Raw genomic sequence first — 27,611 nt, 5'->3', positions numbered from 1 at the left:
CCCACTCTGGAATCAGTCTCTTAACCCACAATCAGATTAGAGTCCTGCCTTAGGCAGGTGACAGGAGGACAGGAGAAGGTCAGAGAGAGAGAGACTCTGTTTCCTGAGGCCTGCTCCTGAGGCCTAACTCACCCAACATGATAACAAAACATTGTAACAAGGGCTGTGGGAGTTATGAGCCAGGAACCATGGGTGAAAACCTATCTATCTGTCTGTCTGTCTGTCTGTCTATCCATCCATCCATCTATCTAATCTATCATCTATTATCTACGTATCTATCATCTATCATCTATCATTATCTATTATCTATCATCTATCATTATCTATCCATCATCTATCATTATCTATTATCTATCTATCTGTCTACCTATCTATCTATCTACCTCTAGCATCTATTTGTCTATCTATTGATCCCCCGCACATGTAGATCACACACATACACACATATCTAATCATAACATCACAGTCTCTCCTTCCAGGAGGCGTCACCTAGTACTGCACCCCTATTTGTCTGGGGTGTGGCAGAGTGGGTTTCTGTCTGTGCCACCTGTACCTCTTTCTCCCCAGTGGAAACTGAAGGAGATGGATTGAGAGCCTAGGCAGCCCCTGCATTGCAGCAAGGAAGGACTTTAAAATGGTGAGTTGCAAGCTCTGATTCTCACCCCTCTAGCACCAGGAACACACATAGTTCACAGATAGGGGACATCTATATTCACAATGCTCCTAGCTCCTGAAATAGCCCTGCCCTCCCTATTGTGGCAGAAAAACAATCTTCATCATAGAGTACCAGATGGAGCCAAAGAGAGTGGGTACCCCCTCTAGGATTTTAGGAGTCTAAGATTTTCTTGTACAAAACATTCCATCCATCATCAGTCCATCCTGCTCTGGGCCTGACACTGTACCAGGTTCCAGGAACACAACAGTAAGTTAGACAGATGTGGATACTGTCCCCAGTGTGTTTGAGATAGGTGATTTAATAACAGTTGCTTTCAAAATATACTTCTTATTTCTCTCAACTACTCCTACTTTCCAATTCTTCATCCATATGCTTCCACCAAATTATATGAACACACACATGCACCAACTGCCTTCCTCTCCTTATATGTGAAGTGTCTCTGACTTCATAATTCAAATAAACAATGACAACAAACCAGCTGAGTTTGACAAGACTTACAAGTGTCCTAATACCTGTTTAAGAAAAATAGGCTGGGCACAGTGGCTCACGCCTGTAATCCCAGCACTTCGAAAGGCCCAGGTGGGAGGGTTCTTTGAGGTCAGGATTTTGAGACCAGCCTGGACAACATAGCAAGACCCCATCTCTACAAAAAATAAAAAATTAGCCATGTGTGGTGGTGTGCAGCTCTGGTCCCAGATACTTGGGAGGCTGAGGTGAGAGGATCACTTCAGCCCAGGAAATTGTGGCTGCAATTACCTATGAGTGCACCACTGCACTCCAGCCCGGGTGAGAGATTGAGTCCCCATCTCAAAAAGAAAATGATATTAATGCTCTGGATGATTCCAGAATGTGTATAGAATGGGCAGGCCTGGGTAGAAAAGACCGGGAGATGGAACGGAAACTTTGTCTCCTGTCACAACTTGAAGCCCAGCCCAACACAGAGGATAGAGTGAGGGCCCCAGAGTTGAACCCTCTTGGGTTTGAATGGAGGCTGCAGCACTTCCTGGCTGGGTGACCCTGGGCAAGTTTCTTCTCTTCCCATGGCTCAGTTGAACTTGGGAGTTACACTAGCTATCTCGCTGGCTGGCTGTGCAGATGGAATGCAATAACAGGTGAAATCACTGCACACGGAACACTGTCTCGGCCCACTCCACTCTTCCTCACTAGGTCCTTTGCCTTGCCATCTCAGCTCCTCACATCAACCTTCAGCTCTTCAGTAGCTGCACACCTTACCAGCAGCATCACTCCTCACTCCTTCCCACCCCTCCCCACCCCTCCCCACAATCTACATTCAGGGAAGAATACACTCTCTATGTTTCTATGGAAACACAGCAGGGTTCCATTATAATCACTGGGATTTAGGGAGCTCCCCACTCCCCTCTTGTGACTGCCCCCACTGGTCTTGAACAATTTAAAGGGGATTGAAAGTAACTTTCTTTTCAAGGCCAGGCAAATAGCAGAATATGGAGAAGGGTATGTGCTTCGGAAAGAAATTGATTAATGTTTTTTAGGCCAAAGCAATTTATTAACATAAAGGAAAATTGCCACTTTTCTTTTTATTCATCCGTTTGACACACTACAGTTTGGAAGGGAGGAGAGGGAGTATATTTTGCTTTGGTGGCAGCTGCCTTATAAATGGGGAGGGACAGAGCCCTCTCATCTGCTTTTTATCTTGAGGCTGGGTAGAAAAGAGAAGATGCGTTTCTACTTCCTACTTAGCTACTACAGCATGCTCAGCAACCCCTTGCAAAAAGGAGTAAGTTGCTAACTTGGTGAAAATTGAAATTAATTCTTAGCAGAGGGTTGTTTGCAGATAGTGGGAGAGACTCTCTGCTTTGGGTTTCAGCTCAAGGATCCAAATAGCACACCAATAACTTTTCTGACCTCACCTCGCTTTCACTGCTTCCACCTACTCTCTGTACCCTCCCATCCTTACCATCTTCCACCCTCCATATTTCACATATGCTGTATATTCCATGCAGGATCATAAGAAGGAAGACAGGTGCAGAGTGCTGAGTTTGCAGAACCCTGGCTTACAGTGGAGGGCAAAATTGTTACAATGCAAGATTCTGGACACGAGCCCTTGAGATAGTCCAGGGCATTCAAGGTCTTCCTGAGGATGCATGGGACATGGGACTTGTGGTTCAGGGATGCTCAGTTAACTGCCTGAGGAGCCTTAGAGCCCTTCACATCCAAGGAGATGTCTGAACACGGAGCCACATTGCATTTAGAGAGTGAGCTATGTGCAAACCAGAAATGGTAAGAACTTTCAGGTTTCCCTCTTGAGGGCACCTCACTAATCTAGCTTACAGATCAGTGCTCCAGCCATCATGCTCGATGAAAAGCAGAAAGATGTTTTTCTAGGTAATTGGAAGCAGCAAGAGCCCCAAGTCATGACTTGTCTGGAAGAAGAAACAGTGAGTAACAACTAGCAAAAAATAGATAAGCTCATGAGCAAACAACAGAGCGAGGTTTTGGATGCAGGATCTTGGCTGGGTAAACTGAAGTTGGGTGAGCCAAAAGGAGATAAAAATTGATGTAGAAACAAATAACAGAAGCCTCTCAGTTGTATATAACTTTTGAATTTGCAAAGTATTTTAGATCTGTGTTTTTATTTTATCCTCATGATAGCCCAGGAAGATAGGAAGGTTGTTGCCCATTTAACAGACAAGCAAGTTGGCAAAGGGAAGTCACACTGTAAGTTACAAGCAGAATCTAAACCCTATGTCTTAGTCTGCTTGGGCTGCTATAACAAAATACTATAGACTGGGTGGCTTATATGTAACATACATTTTATTTCTCACAGTTCTGGAGGCTGGTAAGTTGAAGATCAAAGTGCTGTTAGTTGGGTGCCTGGTAAGGGCCCTCTTCCTGGTCTATAGACAGCTGTATTCCCTTGCTGTGTCCTCACATGGCAGAAAGGGTAGAGGGACCTCTCGGAGTTCTCTTTATAAGGGCGCTAATCCCATTCACAAGGACTCCAAGTTCATGACCTAATCACCTTCCAAAGTTTCTACCTCCAAATATCATCACATGGGGCATTAGGAATTAATCTGAATTTGAAGGGTACACAAACATTCAGTCTATTCACCTGGTTTCCTGATACCTAGTCCTTTGATTTTTCTGTTTAAAGAAGGATCAAATGTTTTAGCCATGGACCTAACTCTTTCTAGCATTTTATTCTAAGGAGAAGAAACAAAAAGAGAGTACCTGGGCCACATTAGATTAGGACACATGGTAATTTAAATGGGCAAAAATAATAATTATGATAAAAAGAATGATGGTCATTTACGGAGTGAAATCTATGTGCTAGACACTATGCTACAAGTTTACACTTCTTCTCTCATGAATTCTCACAGTCTCATGGGATAAATAATATTACCTTCATTTTATAAATGAGAAAACTGAGGCAAAGAGAGGTTAAATATTCTGCCAAGGGCATGTAAATATAAGTGACAGAGTCAGAATCTGAACCCTGACAGTCTAGCCCCAAAGCTTGTATACTAAGATGCACTGGACTGAAAGAACATAGTAATCTGCATCTGTATGAAATCCTGATTGCAAAATATGTAGGGTGGTGGGGGTGGAGATGGTGGCCAAGGCCTGGTGCTCCTGGGTGACCTCACAGTCCCCTGTGGAACCAGACCTAAACTGGGGCAGGGGTGCATGGGGGACCCTTTATGGACCAGCTGACCAGTCCACCTTGGAATAATCTTTCTCAATTTCAGGGCAGCCTTGAGAGGGAGGCTGCATACCCCAAAAAAGGTGCTCACCTTCTAAGGAGGCAGCCTATTGAAGATAATATCTGGGGTCAGCAATCTTGGGTCTGGTGTAGGCTGCTGATGTCTCCAGTGAGCCATTTTGCACTTCCTTCTCAGCATCGGGTCCTGCTCTTTTATAAAGAGACATGCTGACAAGCCACTGCCATCAGCTACATTCTAAGCAAGTTGGCCGAGAAGTGAATGATTCATGGCGTCTCCCTGAAGACAAACCATCTTCCAAATTCCCCTCCACTTCTTCTTCATCTCTTGTTGGAGCATTTCTGTGGTCCCTGTTTCTACAGAACCCAGGTGCACCGCTGATTTACTGACCTCCCGCAACTTTCTCTTTTAAAGAATTAGCTGTAAGAATCAATGGATGCAGCAAGGGTAGTTTGGTTCTTGTCCATTTGGATAAATCATGACACTTTTGAAGGCGTCTCTGGGGAAGAATTACAGTCTCAGATCACAGGAACTTTAGTTTGTATGTTTTTCTCTCCCCAGCCTGGAAGGGATATTGTTCCTAAGACTTTCTCCTAATGACCAGTTTGCTCATTTTTTGTAGGGTTTAATTTTGTGCTTCACAACTTGCAGCTATTTCAAATTGGCAAGTCTACCCCTTCTGCTAGGGCATCTATCTGCTGTTGGGTCTTCAGAAAATCACAGGTTCTCTTCTTGGCACATATATAAATGGGATCAAGCTACAGAAATCTCTGCTGATAGCTATCTCTGAAAGAAATCTATGTTTTGGGTTCTGTGACTCTGTGCCAGAAAGATCTGCATGTGAAGCCCTCAGAAAGGGTAGGTCATCTCCGAGAAAGTTAACACGCTTATTCACTGATGATGCAAGGTCACAAGGAAAGAGGGGAAGGGACAGGAAAGTCTCTTGCAAATAGGACCTGGTTTTGAGCCCTGGCTCCCTGGGATCTTGGGCAGATCACTCAACCTCTCTGAGCCTCAGTTTCCTCATCTGTAAAATGGGAATGTTAATCCTATCCACATTTTAGGATTGTTAGGAGTCTGGAATGAAACGATAGACATATAGTGTTTGGCAAAATGCCTAGTGCAGTATCTGATTCAACAAATGGTAATGAGGTAATGATTATTACACTAACTTGATGGAGAAATAAAGATCAGATCACTCTGTGATCACCTGTGGCCTCTGTGCCAGCAGCCACTCATTTGTTATTCCTCTGAAATATTCAACTCGTGTAATTTTATATTTATGGCATGTTTCAGCCTCTTTTGCTATTAATGCATTAAAATAGGTTTCATTTTTTATTACAGATAAATTGCTGATGCTCTAAATCCTACTTCTTTTCCTTTACACTCCAGGGAGAAAAATAAAGGGGTAAAGCCATTCAAGAGAATCAGGGAATAGAGACAAATGTCTTGGGAATCGCCTGTTGGGACTCAGAGAAATTTTACATATACCCCAAACTTCATGGCTGTTTCCCAAAGAGACAATTTAAGCTGTATTTGCTATTGGTTGTTTTGGAGATGCTCGACGGCATTGCTATGACGTTCACAGCCTAGCATTTGAAATAGTGTGGCTCAGTCCATGTTGGAATTTGATGAGAGCTGCAAATGCATCTGTGATTACTAGAAAGAACAGATATGCTGTGTGCCTTTATCATTATTTTTTACTGTGGACTTCATTGCTGGCCAGAGGGAGGACTGTGGCTGGAAGACAAGGTTCTCAACAGTTTACCTGGCTCCACGCTGAGAGAGTGTCATAAGCAAATGAAAGGAAAATACTAAATAATTTAAGTGAAAAGTTGGTTGCTAAATCCATAGGACTGAGTGCATATTGCATTTCTAGAGAAATGCCTTTTTATCTGGTTAGGTAATAGCTTTAAGTGGCAGGCAAGGCCAGAGCTCAGTGGCCAAATCGCTTAACCAAGAAGGAAACTCCCAGAAGCACTCTCAGACCACCAACCGTGTAACCTCAAGCGGCTCACACAGCTCTCTGGAGCCTCTCTCTCCTCAGTGATGTGAAGCCCTTGCTGTTCTCTTGCAGGGTGCACAGCTGTGAGGCTTTGGCCTGCATTCCAGGGAGCCTCCTTGTCATACTCTGAATATGAAAACTGTGAGGGGGACGTGCTAGGAACGAGAATGCTGGTTGCTAGATACAAAGGGAGGCTCTTGCAGAGCATCTCCTTTACAAAATCCGTAAGTTCTTCTCTGTCTGGTCCAGAAGAATTTATGAGTGGATGCATCAATAATGATTAAAATAAAAAAGCGGCCAGGTGCGGTGGCTCACGCCTGTAATCCCAACACTTTGGGAGGCCAAGGTGGGTGGATCACTTGAGGTCAGGGGTTCAAGACCAGCCTGGCCAACATGGTGAAACCCCATCTCTACTAATAATACAAAAATTAGCTGGGTGTGGCGGCGGGCACCTATAATCCCAGCTACTCAGGAGGCTGAGGCAGAAAAATCACTTAAACCTGGGAGGCAGAGGTTGTGGTGAGCCAAGACTGTGCCACTGCACTCCAGCCTAGGCGATAGCAAGACTCTGTCTCAAACAACAACAAAAAAGCAACCGGTGGTCTGTGGAGTTTGAGAAAATGAGCAGGTGGTGGTGGCAGATTCTGCATGGCATTTAGCCTCATGCATGGTCCTTGCTTCCCAAGCAAGGGGTGACCATACCCCTGTTCTGAAGTGGGGATGTAGTGGTAATGGTCAGCATTTGGACACCCACTTTTACACGTGTCTGCTGTTGACCCTCTAGGACCCACCAGAGGGCAGTTCTTAGCATTTGGTCTCTTGGCCAGGGAGCAGAATTAGGCTTTAATTACTCTCAACCTTTGTTGGAGGAAAAATGTCAGCCTGGATTGCCAATCAGTTTCTGATCTCAGATGAGGCCTGAGGAACTGAGAGAGGTGGGAGGCAGGAACGGTTACAGCTGAATCCCCTAAGTATTGCATAATGCAAGCCTGGGCCCCAGAATGGCCTGAGAGGGACTCCTTTTCTCTTCTCATTGGAAACAGGAGGCATCAGAAGATATGCCTGCTCCATGAATAATCCTCTCCTCTCTCTTCCTTCACTCGCCCTTGCCTCCATTCTCACCTGTACCCAACATATATAATTAGGTCTATATATGATCATCTAACCCTAAAATCAAAGCCAAGCAGAAAGGTAATTCATCTTTCCAAAGATGTAGAAAGAACTAAAGCTACTTTCTGGGCTATTTTACAAGCAAGTATTTTTTATTCATGGGCTGATTGTCACGAAACTTTCTAGTAAATCAACTGTCTTCTTTCAAGACCCTGATTTTTTACCTAAAAAAATCCTCAAGCTTTATTTGAACCAATCTTTCCCAGGGAGCTTGCTGCAACTGGAGATTCTCATCCTCCACCCCACACTCTGATTCAGTGGCTTTGGGGCTGAAACCCAGCAACCAGTTTCCATAGACACCCAGGAGGTTCCAATGCAGATGGTCCATGACCACGCTTTGGGAGCACTATCTAGAGCCTACATCTTCAATGTAAACCCTCATGATGCCCTTGGCTAAGTGGAACTCAGTGATGATCGAACATTTCACTGAGCCCTAATATCCTTCAGATGAGTCTGGCATCTGGAAGGCAGCATGCTATGGAATCTGGCTTGTTGGAAGACAGAACTGTTCTGCTGTGGCCATTGCAATTACTATTTCCAGAATAATTGTGCAAGTGCCTCACCTCTCTCAGCTTCAATTGCCTAATCTGAATGTTGAGCAAGTGCCTGACCCTTCCTGAGCATCAGTTCCTTCATCTGTAACATGGGGGTACTTTAATGAATCTCATCATTGTGAGGATTAAGTGTGAAAACAAAAGGTACTTCAAGTGATCAGTAAATAATGGATCCTCAGTAAGTGGTAGCTCTCTTCTTTCTTTCCCTTAAGTTTCAGCCCAACAGATCTCTTTCGTCAGCTGTTATCATTGTAAAAATCATCAATTAAAGTCAAATAAACTGGCCTCCAATTATGAGGATTTAATCTGAGTGTACTTATTTCCTTTTGTTGAACTTACCACAAATTTAATGGCTTAAAACAACATAGATTTTACTCTTACAGTTCTGGAGGGCAGAAGTCCTCCAGAGCTGTAAATCAGAGTGTCAGCAGAGCTGTGCTCTTTCTGGAGGCTCTAGGAGAGAACACATCCCTTGCCTTCTCTCACTTTTAGGGGCTGCCGTGCCTCCTGGCTTGTGACCATGGCACTCTGACCTTTGCCTCTGGCATCACATCTCCTTCTCTGACTCTGATCCTCTGGCCTCCCTCTTTCTCTGTGGCCCTTGTGATTATACTGGGCCCATCCAGATAACCCACCCTGCTCTCCTCCTTTGAAGTCCTTCACTTCATTTCATCTGCAAAGTCCCTTTTGCCAAATAAGGTCACATATGCAGAGGGTCCGTGAGTTAGGATGTGGACACCTTAGGCATTATTGTGCCTATAAGCCTGGGTTTTGATATTTAGCATTAGACATTTAGCAAGAGAACCTGAAGATCTGATGTTCTAACTCCTCCCAAAGAGATCCCTGGGACAGTTCAGACACCAGAGAAAGGAGATATTTTCACCTGGAGGGAGTTTTGTGGTTCCCCACAGTCAGACTTTGCCTTTCTCACCACAGCCAGGACAGAAGTCCTGGGCAATAATGTCTGATGGCCTGGAAGAACAAGGGTTTCAATGTCCTGTGAAAGTGCAGCAAGCTCTCTGAGTCATCAAAGAAAGGTTCTCTCTTGAAAGTATGTGGCATTCCAGTTATTTTAAAACTGGCAATCCATGGGCTTACATTCAGCTTAAAAAGATCCATTGAGAACCAGCTACAAAGAAGCCCTTCTTCCTAATAAGAATATTTGCTTAATCCTTCATTTCCTCACCCAAGGGTGATGGTGTACACTAATAGTAACAATGACTTTACTTCTGGACAATCTAAACAGCTGTCTCAAGTCCACTACTGCTTTTCCTTCTCTCCTAGTTAATAGAGTCATTTCTTTCTTTAATAAGAACCTACTAAGCACCAAGTATGTATGAGACACTGATCCATGACTTTGAGAGACTAGCCATTTGCTGAAGGAAAGAAACATAAACACTCTGTTACAATGCAATAGGATCAGTGACCTAGCAGACGAGGGCTCATGGCATGGAGGTCCTTCTGGGGAAGGATTGGATTGTGAGGTTGTCCAGATAACTGACATTTAAGCTGCAAGACTAAGAAATATCCACACAAAGCAGGGCAGAAGAGACATCCCAGGAAAGCAAAGGAAATTATGCAAAGGCACCAAGGAATGACAGAACCACCAGCTGAGCACCTAGTTCCCCATGGCTGGAGAGGAACCACAGACTACCTGAACCAGGACAAGATTGTTTAGCAGGGATATGACATGGTCAGATTCTATTTTTCAGGGGCAAGTTAGCAATCTGCATGGAGGATTACTTGAGATAAGGGAAAAGAGACCTATGTCAAAAAGGTCAATTAGCATTCAAGTGACAAATGATGAGAGCCTTTTCTGAACCTGCAGCAGAGGAATTGGAGTGAAGGGGTTGGATTGAGCAGTTGGAATCACTAGCTTATTTGGCGTATGAAGAGAAAGTCAAGGGGGACTGGATATCTTTATGGATTGCCTCTTGGTCAATGGTGTTGAACAAAGTAAATATGGGAAGAAAATTAATTTTGTGGTGAAATAGGTGTGTTTGGGGATATGAAGTGGAAATGTCTGCATGTAGTTGGTTGAAAATTTTAGATAGATAGATAGATAAAGATAGATTGATACAGATATCAGATAAAAGGTAGCAGAAAGTGGTGCCACAGAAATAAAGTCCATGAGTGCTGTTGAAGTGGTGGGAAGAGACTAAGGATAAGAAGAGGAGCAGCCTGTCCAGGTGGACCCTGGACAAACCATACCTCTTCTATTTCTCTCACCTCTCTAGCACCTTTCAAATCCTACATGGCCAATCTCTCTCTTCACCCACCGAAAACGGTAAGGTTGCAACTCTGTCTTTCCAATTCCTGAACAGCATGCTTGGATGGGAGATGAAAAGTTTTCTGGGAAAGACCTCTTATTATTTTCCTTTAAAACATATTGGAGACATTTTACAACTTAAACCAAGCAGTTTTTTCCTGGGAGTTATGTCTAGAAAAGAAATGCATGATCTCTGTAGTCAAAGACCTCTAAAGAAGCACTGCTGACTATTTTTAGCATGAACGTAAAGATGAATGCTGGAAATATGGCTGGAAAAGTAGAAAAGGGGGTGAGGGAAGGAGGAGCAAGTGGCTTAGAAGGGACCTCGTACCCTTGAGAAGGTGAAAAGGAGCTGATTCCTTAGGGCACCATTTCCCAAACTTCTATCACTCATTCTCCTCCTTCATGGTTTTTGCAAGATTCTCCATATCATCTACACAATTATTCATTGCACTTTTTTTCTCTAAATCTATTCACTTTTTAAATTTAAAAACATGTTTTATATAAAATAGGCAATATCACTTTTGGAAATGCAGACCTGCATCAGTTACAAAAAGTATTTAAAAGGGCTAGTTTTAAAAGTTAAAGCCTTCAATAAAAAAAGTAAAAATGATTGTATTCTAGCTAGATAACTATTGCTTGCTCAAGGCTGTGAACCTGAGACCTGCTCTTTCTTTGCAGAGAAATGTGATAAGCCAGCATTAGGAAGGTTTTAAAGATGTTCTAGGACCAAACTCAGATTTTCCCCTCGAGATTATTGGAAGGATTGAAATAAATTTGAAAAGAGAACAACTTTCTTACTAAGTAATTTAATGTTATTTAATCTTGGATACCATGGTGGCATTCACTCAACCCTTTGGGTAACTTGTGCTAGGATTAATGCTAAGGAGAAGTGAAGGGAGTGATTGGGGCCAAAACAGCCTGGAATCAGCTTGTGGTTTAGAGCCAATTGCCACTCACTTCCTGTGGAGTCTATGGTAGTCAAAACCAAAGGTTCCATTCACCTTGATGTATGGAATTCCCTGCAAGCTCCTGAGAGCCATGGATAGAATCTCTAGGCATTGGTGTTAGGGCTGTGTTCTTGGTGAGATAGGATGTATCCAAGTGTTCAATGGTAAGAGGAGAGCCAATGAGGCTTAGGGAGCAGAGAGAACGAGTTAGATAGAACCAGATGACCCCACATGTCTTGATAAGAGCAAGCAGCATAGCCATAGCCTCCAGCTGCTGGAGCCTCTGGGAAATACCACTTAGGAAACCATATGCATTGCTAACTTAGCAGCAACATCTCCAGAGAAGAAGACCCATTGGGCAATCCATCATGCGCCCATCTGCTTTATGTACAGTGACATGCACTGAGCGCCTCCATCATCGGGGAGAGAGATTGCAGCTTAACAAGGCCTGGGGATGAGTATTTCACATCACTTATTCATTCGTTTCTAAGATCTGACTTTCCAGAACACAATGCAAGTTTGAAGTCATTTGAATGTTTTCTAAAAAAAAAATGTCAACTCTCATCTTCCCGCCGTTACTACGATGGGGCTGTTGTTCAGATCTCTTTGCTCTCATCAAATTAATTGCCTGTTCTCTCGCAATGGCTTAGATACAAGGATATAGATTCTGTCTGGGAGAACAGTCTGGCTTTGAATGGTAATGAGGGATATATGCATACAATTGCTGTTCTTCTGGAAAGGAAAGTGTGCATGAAGCTTTGCTAACCATCCAGGGGTGTAACTTAATTTAGAATGTTTGCTGGAGATGTTTGAAGTAAGTGCTAGAAAAATGCAAACATTCTCAGATGTGTTAGAAGGTCATAGTTTAGCCAAATATTGTCACTTTTAATTTGGCTTAGAATATCAGAATGTCAGAACTAAAAGGGACTCTTGGGACTATTAAAGACCCTCATTTTTCAGATGGGGAAAATGATTTGCCCAAGTCCAGGTCATAAAACTCATAGTAGACTTGGAAATCACCACTTGCCCTTTTTACTTACATAGGCCAAATAAAAAATCATTTTAAGGTAATAGAAAATACATTGTCTGGCTCCGGAAGAGAAGGGAGACTATCCAAAATTTAAATGGAGGTTAGTTCAAATTAATTCTTCTTGTTTATAATGGTTTTGTCCTCTCTGTCTAGACATTTAATACTTTTTGTCCTCCTAATGATTAGAAAATTTGTTCAAGTTAGAAGATATAAAAAAAGACGCAGCAAAAAGAGAGCAATTGATGAAACTTCTGCTTAGGCTTTCCAATGCTGCAGTGCTCTTCTAGGGCCCTCTTTTTTAAAGGAAGACTTCACATTGAGGTGAAAGGCATTTGTCTGTGAGCAGTCCTGAATCTTCTGTTATTTGTTTAAAAACAGGTGGCTCCTCTTTGTAAGGAGCTGACAGGTTCAATGAAAAGATGCTCAAGGCCCTGCCCTGCTTAAGGCAAGCACCTCCTGCCTTCCAGGCACATGGTCTCTTATTCAGTGAAATCTCAGGATTCTGCCAGAGAGAATGTGAAGTTTTAAAAGAAGACATAGGCAACCCAGTTAGGCTCCAGTTTGCTCAGGCCCTGAGCTGCCAGTTTTCAACAAAAAGAGAAATGTAATAGAGAAAGCAAAACTGTTCACTTTGGTCAACAAAATTAGGTGTCGTCAATGGAAATTACTGCTTTTGACCACTTTTCTACTATGCCATGGAAAGTGGGCTTCCAGTTAAGGGGGCATTGATATTTCTGGTAAAAACAGGTATAAGCCCTTGGATTTGTACAGAGGTTTGCAGTTACAAAACACATTCACATATATTATTTCATTTGGTCTTCATGGCAAGTCTGAGTAGGGATAATTGTTCCCTATTCAGATAAGGAAAGTGAGCCCAGATTAAGTTAGCTGATGTCAGACTAGGGCATTAAAACACAGATCTTTGACTCCAAGTTTACACTGTATATCATGTTTCCCTTTTGTCACTTATAAAAATTTACTGCAGCAAACTTACTCTGTGCTAGAAGGAAATGACATACTTAGAAATGAACATAAAGTTCTTATCATGGTTCTTGACTGTGCCAAGTAAGTGCTTGGCATGGCATAGCTACTGTTGAGGAAGAGGTAGTGTGGTGGAATAATTAAGATCACAGGTTTGGGATTTGAAAAATCTGGATGTGAGTTCTGAGTTTGGCCCTTTCTGCTCCCAGAAAATGCTCTATGTGAGCGAGACTGAATGCCTTAACTTTCCTGAGGGTGGAATGAGATGCAAATATGCGTGCCAAGCTTACCATGATGCCTGCACTTAGTGTTTGATAAGCATAGGAATGATTACATCAAAAGGGTGTGCTCATAGACTTTGTTCTAAGGAAACAAAGCAATCCCTGCCTTGGAACCAGATGTTAACATTTCATAGTTAAATACCTTGTTTTTTTGGTCTCAGATATTCAAAGCCCTCCTGTTTTTGCCTCCCTTGACTTTTTGCATTTAACAGTTTGCTAGAGTGTTCATCGGACCCTATGGCTTTATGGTCTACAGAGCAGGCCTCGCTTGTGGCCAGGTACCTGTATATGATGCACGCCGTGTTCTGGCAGGTACTGCAATTGTTGAGATCTTGGCCAGTTCGATAAAAGTTGCGCCTGCAAGACAGAGCATTTGCTGGATAAATCTATGCGCAAAAGTCACGTGGGCCACAAACATTCAACCTACTGGTCCCTTAATCCCTATCGCACAGCATTCACAGTGCTCTGAAGTTGCATGGCCATTACAAATAAGGAAACAAGAAAATCATGACAATAGGAGCTCACATTTCTAGAGGGCTTTATACATGTTAAAGATTTCTCAAGCTGAGAGTTTTTTCATGCTGACAACAATCCTGTTGTGAGTTGAGGGATTCTGCAGGTGAGTGGAAGGGAGGTTATTAAAACTCCTGACCTCTTAGTTCAGTACATTTCATTCTGCATCATCACAGTGTTTCTCTCTTATATGGCAGTGCTGATTCTGATTCATAAAGCAAACGCTAGTTAATGACTTCTCTCTCCTACTGTTTTCGATGAGCTTTAGCCATTGCTTCTTCTTTGTCTTTAGAAAGCACTTTCTGGAGGGACGAGCATTTCACATCTAAACAAATAACTGCCTTTTCCTCCTATACTGGTGCTGAGTCACCCAGGAAAGCATTTTGTGACTTTTTTTCTCTTTGCAGAAAATGAATTGTGCAAAATGAATTGTGACCTCATTTCAGTTCCAATTAGTTGGTCACTGATGGGCCAGCCCAAGTCATCAAAGTAGTCAGTGCAGGGGAAGGTCAATAGTAAGATGAGTGGCCATCTCAAGTCCTTCGTCACAATGACACGAAGAACAGAAATACTGTACAAATGCAGTAACTTGCTAAGAGGAGGGGGATGGGGAAGTGCCTTCCTGCTATCATTTTCCCCCATCACGTATCAATGGAACCCTCATCTTCATAAAAGTCATTTTTGATCCTACTGCTTCATTGCTGCCTTCCCCATTCTGTTAACAACTGAAAACAAAAACAGCAGTAGAAATCCACAAAAATCCACCAAAGCCTCGAACTAAATGAAATTCCATTAGAGAAAAGGGAGGTCTGTGGTTATGATTTGGAGAAACAACAGTGCTTCAAACATTTTGGAGACATTTTTACTAAAAGAAACCAAAGCTATCTCTGCCCCTGTGTTGGCAAATGACTTCACCCAGTCATTTTAATATGAAAAAAAAATCTCCTTACCCTTCAGTGAGAGCTCGAGCTTTCTCCAAGTCTTGAATTACATTCAAAAGGACTTTAATTTTCTCTTGGTTCGAGTGCAGAGATTCCTCCACAGATTGCAGTCGGCCTTGGAGGTCGCAGAGTTCACCCTGTGCCAGGTGAATTTGATTAATATCACTAATCTCCCTGGTGCTCTGAAGTTTGGTCTCACTCCTTGGAACAGAGGATGGGAGGTGATTACTTCCTGGACAATTTGGAAACTCCAGTGTGTCTGACTCGGTGGGGTTGTTTGCCGTCTGCTCCTGACACCCAGGGGCAGATTTCGATGCACTGTTAGTTTTGAGTGACACCAGATTCTGGTGATTGTTACTTGATGAAGGACAGTCTGAGGCTCTTCCTGGGTGGGCTGGCTGGCTGTGGGAGCCTGGCGAGGGGGAACTGTGAGTCCGTGGAGGTGAAGGAACACACGTTTCCTTTGACTGAGATGACAGTGGGCCAAGGTCTTTGTCATCCGAGTTGTCTTTGGGCAAAAGCAATTCAGGCTTAAGTTTCTCTGTGCCTGGTGTGTGGCTGGCAACGCTGGTGGCATTTAAGCAGGAGGTGGATTTTTCTGAATCTGGTGGAGTCACCCTTCTCCCATCACCTGGACATGTGTCATCCAAAGGGTGTATGGAGTTACTCACTTCAGCTGACCTGTCTGGGCTGAGAGCAGACTCTCTAGCTTCCCAGGAAGGACTGTGATAAATATCATCTGGAACCTGAATGGCAGCTGTGGCTTTCTCTAAGGACCTCCAAGTTCCTGCTTCCAAGCATATGCTAACAGGACCATTGCTTTGCACCTTGGGGACCCTCGGGAGGAATGTGTGGGACACCTTGACCCTTCGAGGCCCATCCTCAAGATGTTGAGCCAACCTTAAGTAGGCAAGGTTGGAAGACACAATGTCCTGTTCAGAGAGGTTGCCGTTGACCTGGATGGCACTTTGGGATGCTGTTGGCATTTCCACCAGGGACTTACTGGTTGTGAGTTTCTTCCTTTTGAAAACTGGGAAATGCTTCCTGAGACTGGGGGAAGTTTGGATCGCAATGTTGCGAAAGCCCCCTGCCTTCTGGGACCTGGGGAAGGAGAGCGAGTAGGTGGGGGGATGATGGTGCCTGGTTGCTTGAGTCTTCCCCATCACAGCCGGGTCTTCTGGAGTTCGGACGTCAACCTCAGCTAGGCCAGTTGGATTCTTAGTGGTCCCATCTTCCTTGAATCTCACCTGCTGGGATTTGCTCCTGCGGTGGTGAGGTTGTTTCACAAACTCCACTGATTCTAGACTGTTACGCTTTAGAAGCACAGGTCTCACTTTCATATTTTGCTGGGCCATTGAGCCTCAGTGGGAAGGATCAGGACCATACACTTCTCCTAGGCACATCTCCCCTTAGGTCTTTGGAGCAGTATCTAATGATAGTATTTCAAACATAGAGAACTGCTGGCCAGGATGGAGTGGTCCTCTCCTCTTAGTATGGGAAATCCTGTTGGCCATTCCCAGCCTCTCGAGTCTACGTAGGAACTATCTGTAATGCTTTCCCCGCAGTTAAAATATTAATTCATTGTAGTCATAATTGCTCCTTGGAAAAACAAATGAATTAGGCTAACTATTAAACATCTGATCTACCAAGAGAGCTGGTAGGCGGTTTATCAAGGGAGGCTGGCACGCGGTTCTGATCTTGGAAGAAGCTGGCTGTCTTGAACAAAAAGACAACAAAAGTACCATTTGGGGGGTAGTGCCAGACTCCCAATGAGTGAATTCCAAAAGAAACCTGCTACATCTAGAACATACAGCTTTTTGTTTCCCAGAGCATTAATTTCCAGGGTAAAACTGCAGGAAACTTAAATGCATCTTCTTTTCATAGCAGGTAAATAGGTGGAGAAATAAATGACCTGGAGGTTTGCTTCTTTGGTGATACATGATGCTCCCAAGGGAACATTCCCATTTATGTCAATCACAAATTCCTCCTATCGGGCCATTGTTTTCTTTCATGCTGTCTCTCTTTTCTTCAGTGAGGGAAACTTATCTTCCTAAATAGCCTCACAAAACCCAGTGGGGTATGACCAGGACAGGATTGAGGAATCATAGGGGATTCAGTGGGCAGAGTCCCTGTTGTGCTGTCTTGGCCGAAGTTCACATGTGGGCACGGTGAGCTATGTCTGCAGCCTCCATGATGATGTATGTTTGCTTGGCCTCAGGGGCTGAGGTCTGAGACCAGCTAGGGTCTGAGATCTGCAAGCAGGCGAGGAGCACCTGAAAGTGAAGAGACAACAGTGGCCACTGAGAAGGCAGTTTTTGTGGACCTGGAGGATTTTGAGTGGAGGGTCTAGGAATAAGTCAACCACGTGGCCTTTCTCTCGGTTCTCTTTGTGAACCAGGCACTTTGTGGGTGCAGGGCCTTGGAACAAAATACCTGTCTGCCTGGACCCTTTTCTCTCTCCACTTCTGCACAGCACTCAGCCAACTCCTGTTCATCAGTCAAGTCCCAGCAATTTCTCTGGGAGCCTTTACAATGACTCCCCCTTACTCACCCACCCAGTGCCAAGACCACATCAGGACCCATTGTACATCTTCGTCACATTTTTCACAATACAAATTACAACTGTTATTAAATAAGCATTTGTGTATGTATTTATTTAGTGTGCATCTCCTCCACTACCCTGTAGACTCCAGGAGGGCAGAGGCTGGAACCATCTCATTCACTGCCTGAGCATTCCCAGCCCTCTTTCTGGCTCACTGTAGGTGCTTAAGGAGAATTTGTTGAAAAAGTGGATGTTTGGATGAAGGGCAGGTCCTTGTGAATTAAAGAGAGCCTGGGCATGAAGAGGAGTGAAGATCCTAGGGTATCCTGCTAGGGCAACAGGACCTGTGAACTCGTTCTGCTATGACTGCAACATTTATTTAAGGACAAAATTCTCCCCTGATGTCTTCATTTCTTATTGCTTTTCAGGAGATAAATGTGCATGAACTTCTCTGAGGAACAGCTACCTCATAATAATAATAGCCACCATTTATTGAGCACGTACTTTTACCATGCTGAGGACTTTACATGCATTAATTAAAACAACTCATATTTACTGAGTACTAACTAATGTGACAGATGCTGTTCTAAGCACTTTCCAAGCCATAACTCATTCATTAATCACAAACTACTCTATAAGATAGATAATATTTTTGTCCCCATTTACAGTTGAATAAACTGAGGCCCAGAAAGTTTAAGTAACTTGCCTAAACATATCCTACTGCTTTTCCAATATTGCATTATCTCATTTAATCCTTACAAAAAATCCATGAGGTGCCATTATCCCCCTTAGACTTACGGGGAAAATGAAGCTTAGAGGGGGTAAGTACTCAGTAGAGGAGCTAGAATTTGAACCTAGGTGTCTGTCATTCCAAAGTCCGCATTCTTAACTATGAAGTTATGCCTCTGCCCTTTTGGGATCTGCATGATATGTTGACAGTTGCTAAGAACAAGGGTAAAAGACCCTTGCAGATCTGGAGAGATCTGCATCTCTCTTTATAAAGAAAAAAAAAACCCCTCTTTTTCCTTATAAATTACACAGTCTCTGGTATGTCTTTATTAGCAGCATGAGAACAAAATGAGCCATTGTGGGACAGAATGAGCAGAGTTTCATGAGCAGGTGGTTCCTCATTTGCCTCGCCTGTTTGAAGAGCAGGATTGGCTTCTGAGAGTGGCATTGTCACATACCTCTCTGAGGAGATGAACCTACTGGTCCCGAGTTGCTTTACGCAAAAATTCCAAACAATGCAACTTTTAAAATTGGTTCTATGTTTCAGTGACTTTGTGTAGGCCTTTTAGGTCTGGGAGAATCCAGTAGACAATTTCCTCAGTCCATGACTAAATCCTTTCTGTATCTTCCTCCTCAGATAATAATTAAGCCTGCCTGGATACCTGTGATAATGGGGAGCTCAATACCCAATTCCCTAGTCCATAATAGTTATTTTCATTAATAGTAGCAGGTATGTATTAAAAACTCACTGTTAAATGCTATATTAGCACCTGGCGTTTAATCCTCAAAATGACCTCCTGTATATTATCCCCATTTTGCAGAGTAAGCAGTTGAAATTTGTGAGATGGTCACATGCTTGAAAACGTGCAGTTCATACTCTTCATCTTTGTATTGCAGAGCCTAGGTATTTATATGTCTACTTTTTAGGGTTTCCTTGACTAATTATTTTTTGCCTCTTCTTAACTGCTTGTTAGCACTTCATTCTGGGAACAATAACTCACACAGGCTATGATTGTCTGAGGCTGGTTTTCATAAGAGCTAATGTCTAGTGCATTGATTATGTGCCAGGCATTGTGATTGGTGTGTTTCATTTACTTTCTTCCTTAATCCTATGACACTCATAGAGGCAGGTGCGATCAGTTCTCCATTTTATAAATGAGGAAACTGAGGCACAGAATATGAAGATATTTGTACCAAGTTGTTCACACTGATAAGTGATGGAGCTGTCATTTGGACCCACAGACTGACCCGGAAGCACAGGCTTCTCACCACTGGGCCTTCCTGCCTTCTTCAGGACTGGAAAGACTAATATTTTTGTGCGAGGCTAGCAAGCAGGTTTCAAACTCCCTCCACATTTTCTTTCTGAAAGTCAGTCATTATTCTGGTGTTAGCCCTGCCTTTTCTCCAGGAAGTTTATGTATCCTTTAGATGTTTTATTTTGATCTTTAAAAGCAGTTGGTTTTCTGCTTATAAAGATATTATTTGTTCATTGTAAAAATTCAAATAATACAAATAAACAACAAAAGGAAGAAAAAAATCACCTGAATCTTACCACGTGGAAAGAGCCACAATGCACCAACAATTTGGTGACATTCATTCTAGCCATCTCCCTGTGCAATGCTTGCACAGAAATTGCATACACAGATAAGCTTAGGGACAGAAAGCCTTTTGTTCATTGAACAACCTGGAAAAAGTTACACATTATGGCGTGCAGGTCACACTGTCCTTTTAAGTAGGCTAACATGAATTTGTCTACTTATACAATTATCTATTTAAATAGTATTTTTGTGGATATTTAGGTTGTTTCTAAATATTTGGTATTATTTAAAAGTCTATAAATAAAATTTTTTATGTAAATCTTGGAGCTCTTGTCTAATTATCCCCTTGAAATAAATGCCTAGAAGAATTAGTGAGTCAAAGTAGCTGTGCATTTTACATTTTGTTGATACTACCATGTATCAACTCATTTTTCTATAAAGTTCTACTAATGTGCAACTCTGCCATTACTGCACGAGAAGGCCTTTCACCAGAACCTCTTTGTTACTGTGTTTGGTCAATTTATGCTAATTGTTTTTATCATTGCCAATAAAGTAGAAAAGAAATTGTATCTCATTATTCTCGATATGGAATTTATATAAGAGTGGACTTTTTTTCACATATTTATTGGTTTTACGCAACGTTTGATACAAATAAAGGCTGAAAAGTTGAAAATGAAAATTTGAATAGTCAAGCAAATGTGGAAACTCTCGTGTTTTTAGACAGAACCTAGGAAGTTTAGGAAATACAAAATTTTCTCTTGACAAAAATATTTTGTGTCCCAACTCTTCTGCCCTTGATGTCCACCATGACCCTTGCACAGACACATCCTGGGGAATACACCCGGCTAAAAGCACCCTCTGGAGGCCCTTAAGTCTTGTGGGCTCCCAGTTGTCCATTAATTCACATTTCCCCAGGCATTGGTGGTTAGGGCTAAATTAATATCCTGGCCAGGATCCAGAATCGTTCCCCAGAGGTGGTCACAGCTGCCCCACGGCTGGAGTCATTACTGATCTTTGCAACATTTTATTCTGTCCTCCCTTGATTATTGACTTTAGTGAACATGAACCAACTGTTTATGTTCCATCTATGCCTTTGGCCTACATCAAATGGTCCTCATGGAATCAGTGTCCATTCAGTAGATACAGAAACATTGGACAATATCTCCGTAGGTTGCAAACTGTAGGCTTTCTCTGGAATTCCTGCCCAGTCCTCTTTTCTCAGTGTATTTAGGCCACACAGTGAGGGGTTAAGTGCATAGGGTTTTGCTTAAGATCTACCTCGATGAGACTCTTCCACTTTCTGACTATTGACCTGGAACAAGTGACTTGATCTTTGTAAAACCACCTAAACTGGTTGTGAGAATTAAATGAAATAATCTATATGAAATGGTCAGGATAGTCAGTGTTCACTCTTCAGGCAGAACCCAGCTGGTAGCCATGAGATACTTGTGAATTGGTCTTGGTCCCTCCTCTTTCCCTTGGGATAGTAAACTGTAGGTGCATTCATGGGAAGGAATGTACAAAGATGGTATTGCCTTGTACAAGGAATGTACAAGAAGTCCTATCTCCCTGCTGTCTCTGTACTTTGTGTCTTTAGCATTGTGCTTGTCTCTATATTGTGATGATCTGCTGACTTCTAGCCTCTTCAACTAGACTATAAGCTGCTTGAGAGACGTGTGGTGATGGTCTACTCCGAGTCCTTACCCTCCACTTGACACAGAGAGGGTCTTACATAAATTCTTGTAAAACAAATGAATATAATCCTGTATTATCTAATTTGCCTTAGCTTCTATGAGATGGAATAGTTGGATAGTCGCATGGAATAAATATTTGCATAACTAATTAAGAGTGAAGGAATTAATTCACTTCCAACTTTTTTTTCCTTTCAAAGATTTATTATCAGTAGGTCTCATGTCTGTTCTCTAGTCTACTATGCTTTCTCTATTTATGGCAGCTTTAATTTGGTTAAACTTTATTTAGATTCTGTTGTGAGGTGGGCACTGTAATAAATACTGCGGAGATTCCAAGGAGGAGTAAGACCTGATTCCTGTTGTAGCACTAAGAAAGGACCTTGTAATGCCAACCTCATATGGAATCTGTTCCTGAGAATTGCTACAAAATGTTGTACAGGGTAGCGGAGGACTTAGAGGAAGGTATCTGATTCATTTCATGCATCCAAATTCTGCCTTACATATCAGGGTGCTTTACATGTTAACTGGGGTTCAGACTATCCTTTACACCAGGAGTCAGCAAGTTTTTTCTTTAAAGGGCCAGGTAGTAAATATTTCCATCTTTGCTGGCCACACAGTTTCTGTTGCAACCATTCATCTCTGCCATTGTGGCAAGAAATAAGTCATAGACGATATGTAAACAAATGGCTCTGTTTGTGTTCCAATAAAACTTTGTTTATAAAATATGCAACTGAATGGATTTGGCCTGGGAGCCATAGTTTGACAACCCCCGCTTTAGGCACTGGGAAGTCACTGGTGGTTTTTGAGCAGGAGGCTCTTGATTAGGTTGTTTTTCAGAGGAGGCTTTGTTTGCTGACACATTGCCATCTCCCTTCTCTGAACTTAGTAATAATAACCTTTACTATTTACACCACACTTTACAACTTATAAAGCATTTTCAAATCCCATGTAATCCCCACTAGGGAGGCTGGGAAGCATTATCCCTGTTTTAAAGAAGAGGAATTCAATCCAGAAGGATTCGATGACTTGTCCTAAGTCACAGAGGAAGACTGGAACCCTGTCTTCCTGCTGCCAGCCTCAGGGCTCTGGTGGAGACCCCAACTCTCCCTCCATTTAGCTGGCCAGACATCTAACTACTTAATGTGTTAGTCCTGTTTCCTCAGCTGCAGGGTGCATTTCTAAAGTGTAGGGATAAGTCTTCCACTCTTTTTCTATCCTCCAGAGTCCTAAGCACAGTGCTGAGTATTTAAGGAGCCATTTACTATTGATCATTCACCTCTGGGCCTTGTGGTTCAAAGTTTGCTTTCCTTCCATTTGTATTCAGTTAATTGCTCAGTCAAATCTCTTGGTAAGGTTACTCCATACTCATCTGAAATCAAAGGGTTAATGCTTGTGGTCCAAGTCTCCATTTATCTTTCCAACTTGAAATTTGGAAAGCTAATTTTCCAAATTCTGTATTCCAAAAATATACCCCTTTCCGGCAGCTTTCTCAATAAGGAAAAGGGTATATTTTGGGGGTCTGCCTAAATCTACATTTCGTTGTAAGTGGTCAAAGAAACAATGGGAATTGACTTTCTTTTTAGCACCTGGGACTACTAAGCATGGGTGGACTCACCAAAAGGTGAGGTTAAGATCCAGACTTACATATTTGGGACCCTGAAAGATGCTGGATATGTACTGATTGTGAAATCTTGTTCTCATCTTTCTATATACCATGTTTGACTTTTTTGCACAAATTCTGATATTCATACCCAGGTCTCCATCATCTCTCACCTGTATCACTGTGAGTATCCCCTTCTCTTGTCCGCTTTACCATCTGTCCTCCACACAGCAGCCACAGAAATCTTGATAATATTTAATCAGATCACATCAGGCCCCTCTTTGAAACCCTGCAAAGGTGTCCCACTACATTTAAATTAAAATCCGAACTAGTTCCATAACTTTCAGGGCCACAACCTTGAACACAGGCCACAACCCTATGTCATCTGGCCCCTGCCTACCCTCCTTGTCCCATCTCATCTCATGCCACTTTCCCCCTTTTCTGTGACCTGGTCCCTGGCCCTGAACATGCTAGATTCATTCTCATCCATCTGGCTTTCAAATCTGCTATTCCTTTTGTTAGGACTCCTCTTTCCCCAGATCCTTCCAAGGCTGTCATCTCCAGGAGACACTCCCTGACCCCCTCTCCCCTTCCATGTCCCTCCATGCAGCAAAACCCTGTTCTATTAGCTTAGTTGTTTATTATCTGTCTCTGCTCCCATTTATTGAAGAACTTTAGTATTTGTTGAATGAATGAATAAAGAGTAAATTCTTACAGTTAGAGGCTTCAAGGAATCATACAACCTTAGAACAGAGAAATTTAAAACTTTAGACCTTGGGGATAATCTTATTTAATGATTTTCAAAATTCCCTTAGCAGTAAAATCAGCTTTCCAAATCTAAGCTTAAGCACGATTCCAATATCTAAAACAGAATAAAGTGGAGTTTTTCCGGAAAATGTAGGGGACTCAGTCCTGGGACTCAAAGCAAACCGAAAAACCACAAAGACAACCCCACTCATTATAGAGATGGAGAAACCAAGACTCTGAGCAGCTGTCTTCTACCTGCAAATGCTTCCAGAAGAACAAAGTCAGCCAGGCGTGGTGGCTTATGCCCGTAATCCCAGCACTTTGGGAGGCCAAGGCAGGTGGATCACAAGGTCAGCAGTTCGAGACAGCTTGGCCAACATAGTGAAACCACATCTCTACTAAAAATACAAAAACATTAGCCAGGTGTGGTGGCAGGCACCTGTAATCCCAGCTACTTGGGAGGCTGAGGCAAGGAGAATCACTTGAACTTGGGAGGCGGAGGTTGCAGTGAGCGGAGATTGCGCCATTGCACTCTAGCCTGGGCAACAGTGCGAGATTCTGTTTCAAAAAAAGAAAAGAAAAACAACAACAACAACAAACTTTAGACCTTGGGGAGAATCTTACTTAATGATTTTCAAAATTCCTTTAGCAGTAAAATCAGCTTTCCAAATCCAAGCTTAAGCACGATTCCAATATCTAAAACGGGATAAAGTGGAGTTGCTCTAGAAAATGTAGGGGACTCAGTCCTGGGACTCAAAGCAAACCGAAAAACCACGAAGACCCTCGTTATAGAGATGGGGAAACTGAGACTCTGAGCAGCTGTCTTCTACCTGCAAATGCTTCAAGAAGAACAGTTGCTGGTGTGTATCCTGTACCCCAGCACAGCTTCTAGCATGGAGCAGGAGCTAGGGGAGCATTTGTGGAACTGCACAAGTGACACAATGAGTTGAAGGCAGAAGTGGAACTAATGTCAATCCAGGGTCTCCTGTTCTCCAATACACCAGGGAGAAAGGTTGAGGGCCATGGCCCACATCTGGTTCCAGCTCAGGTGCCTCATTTGGAACCAGACCTAGTGGAGCAGACAGGCTTTCTGATCCCAGAGGCCTCTCCAATGGATGGGCAAGCCACTAATGCTATTTTTTTCTACCACTCCAGCCCTCTAATTGCATTTGTCACAGACACCCATGGAAATACGACTACCATCTACCTCTACCTCCCCTTCATTTTTATCCTTTCTTCTGCCTTCTCTTCCTTTTTTCAAAAACATAATAAAATGTTTCAGGTGTGCAAGACAGCACAGAGGACAGTAGAGTGAACATAACAAGCATGACCAGCCTAAGACATGAAAGGTTACAAATCTAGCTGGATTATCCTCTGGATTTCCTCTCCTTTCTGCTTTTATTGTGTTTCCCTCTGTCTTCACTCCTTGTTTTCCCCTTCTTCCCTTCTGTTTTCTCCAGCATGGCTCCCCATTTCATTTCTCCCCTCTCCTCCCTGCTCTTTGTCTCACCACCTTTCTTGCCTTCCTCTTTCCACACCCTGCCCTTCCTCTTCCTTCATTTCGTTTGTTTCTCCCTGGCCCCTTCTCTTGCCTTCTCCTTCTCTCTCGCATCTTTATAAATGTTTTAGGATCAGTGATTCATTCCTTTGGCTATTCTATGTCAAGGGTGAGGAATCAGCATCTCTTGAATTTCCTCTTTTGCAAGCCTCAGGGCACCTGCCCTGTAGGGACAATTCTGTGGTACAAGCACCCCTCTAGCCAGAGGCATTGGCTGCTGCTGCTGCTGCTGCTGAATCTGAAAGGTCACCTCCAGCTTGCTTTCTCCAGGGGAAAACCTTTGCTACCACCAGATGCAACTGCTGGCCAATTCATCCAGCTTCTCATAGATGAAAGAGCACTGGCTTAATATTATCTCTGTATTTCTCAGCATTTTGATTTCTTTCCAGAGATTTTTCTGATATTTTTCAATGCATTTGTTTTTCACTACATAACTGGGGACATCTTCTTACCCTTTTTCTTTAGGTTATACCACTTTTTGACTTTAAATAATTTGATTTATTTTTCCTGGGGTCAAACACTGGGGGAGCTGCCTGCTCAGACAGATAGAAGAATCTAGAATCTTTTCGATTTGTTGTCAGAGGAATAACTCTGTGTGTCAGATGGAAGGGAGAGAGGAGAAGTGAGTGGTCATGTCTCACCCCTCTTCTCCATCAGCTCCATCCAGAAAAAAACAACAGGAAGCCAGACAGCCAATGATTTGCATGGCTGTAAACAGATTCACTCATAGGGTACAGAGTTGGCACAGGCCACTTCTAAGTTATTTTTCAATGTTGACGTGTCAACATTTTCCACATGGGAGAGGGATCCAGTTGGAATGGAAGAAGGCAGGAAAATCATTTTCCATCTCAGCATCACTTTCTGTGGTTTTGTGGTACTTGGAACCTCTGTTTACACTCGACAATCTCTTCATGTAGATTGTCTAAAGCAATTATGAATAAAATTGGAAGAGTATTTCCATTCTGAAGGGACCTATGCTCCAGTATAGACCAGTCACACACATTTGGCTGATTAAAATACTAGTCGTTGTACTAAAAACAAGACAGACTCCAGTGACCACTTGCTTGTCAATAGCACTGCCAAAGTTTTCCAAGCATTTTTAGATTTACTAGCCCATTTCCACCTCACAACAAGTTTTGCCAAGACTAGGCATTATCACTCCCATTTTGCAGATGAGAGAACTGGTAGAGAGGTGCGAGATTTGCCCAAGATGAATGTGGTCTGGCAGGACCAAAGGACAGCAGAAATTTCATTAGATCAGGGAGCTTCTAATGGAGGCTGGAAGAAACTAGGTGCCTCTCAGAGGTGCCTTGGGTCGGGGCTGGCAGGATTGGCCCACAGCATGGCTTGGAAGTACCCCCTTCTCCTGACATAGATACACACTGCACACCCACCAAGGACAACTGTCGGGCCCTGGACTCTGCAGTGTGCCATCCACCCTGGTACAGCAAAGCATTGGCAGCCGGCTGCAATGAAGGTTTTCCCCCTTCTGGATCCCTGCCTACACTGCAGAATTTTCACAAGGGGAAGAGAAGGGGGGAAGTTTATGGTCTGATCTAATCACAGATGAACAGAGAACTCAGTGGCAGCAAGCAGTTTGCAAAAGCGCATGACTCCAGTGCCATTAAAGAGCCCACTCTTCATTTCTGAGATGAGTAAATGGCGTGCCCAGCAGCATGTGTAGCACACAGTAGGTGCTCAGTAAATGATGGCTTCCACTGTTCTTTACCTTGATTACCATGATGTATTGGGCCCCAGGTTACACAGAGACGGGACAAAATCCCAGGTTTTAAGAGTCCATGCAGGGGTTGTGGCAAATCTCAAGTAACATTAAAAGACAGAAGTAATAAAAACGAAACTCAAGGAGAAAATGCTGCCAAATGTCCCCTGTCTGCTGGTTTTGGTGTTGTGGCCCCCGGTGAGGTCTGCCATTTCTTAAGGGGCCAAGAACATCTCTGTGGCTTTTTGTCATTCATTTCCCCCTCTCGTGCGGGAATCTCAGACCATTGCTGGAATCGATGTTGCATTCTGGGACTTAGGCTTTCTGCCTGTACAAGCTGTGAAGCCCCATCCACCTCCCATGCAAATCACAGGCTGTGTAGCACACCTTTAATCGCCTCTCACTTGATGGGCTC

The 27,611-nt window shown here is 43.0% G+C and overlaps 2 protein-coding genes across 7 annotated transcripts in view; one reads left to right on the top strand and one right to left on the bottom strand.

Annotated features, from left to right (window-relative positions):
- DOCK2 (dedicator of cytokinesis 2) overlaps positions 1-27,611 on the top strand; it is a 445,548-nt gene that overhangs the window by 235,236 nt on the left and 182,701 nt on the right. The gene's annotated exons all lie outside the window — the stretch shown is intronic.
- Positions 1-27,611, bottom strand: part of INSYN2B (inhibitory synaptic factor family member 2B) — a 118,729-nt gene that overhangs the window by 5,833 nt on the left and 85,285 nt on the right. Inside the window, exons 2-3 of one of the 2 annotated variants that reach the window (XM_055285287.2) lie at positions 15,081-17,344; positions 13,900-13,974 (exon numbers count right to left, since the gene is read on the bottom strand). In XM_055285287.2, coding sequence (XP_055141262.1) covers positions 13,900-13,974; positions 15,081-16,426 — 1,421 coding nt within the window. In that variant the 5' untranslated portion in view covers positions 16,427-17,344. Of the gene's footprint in view, positions 1-13,899; positions 13,975-15,080; positions 17,376-27,611 lie in introns of those variants that run through there. The other variant, XM_063642630.1, reaches the window with a different exon arrangement.

Source organism: Symphalangus syndactylus, chromosome 7 (assembly GCF_028878055.3).
Source record: "Symphalangus syndactylus isolate Jambi chromosome 7, NHGRI_mSymSyn1-v2.1_pri, whole genome shotgun sequence".
Taxonomy (NCBI): domain Eukaryota; kingdom Metazoa; phylum Chordata; class Mammalia; order Primates; family Hylobatidae; genus Symphalangus; species Symphalangus syndactylus.
The sequence above is the reverse complement of the archived record's forward strand: the minus strand, read 5'-3'. Positions and strand labels throughout refer to the sequence as shown.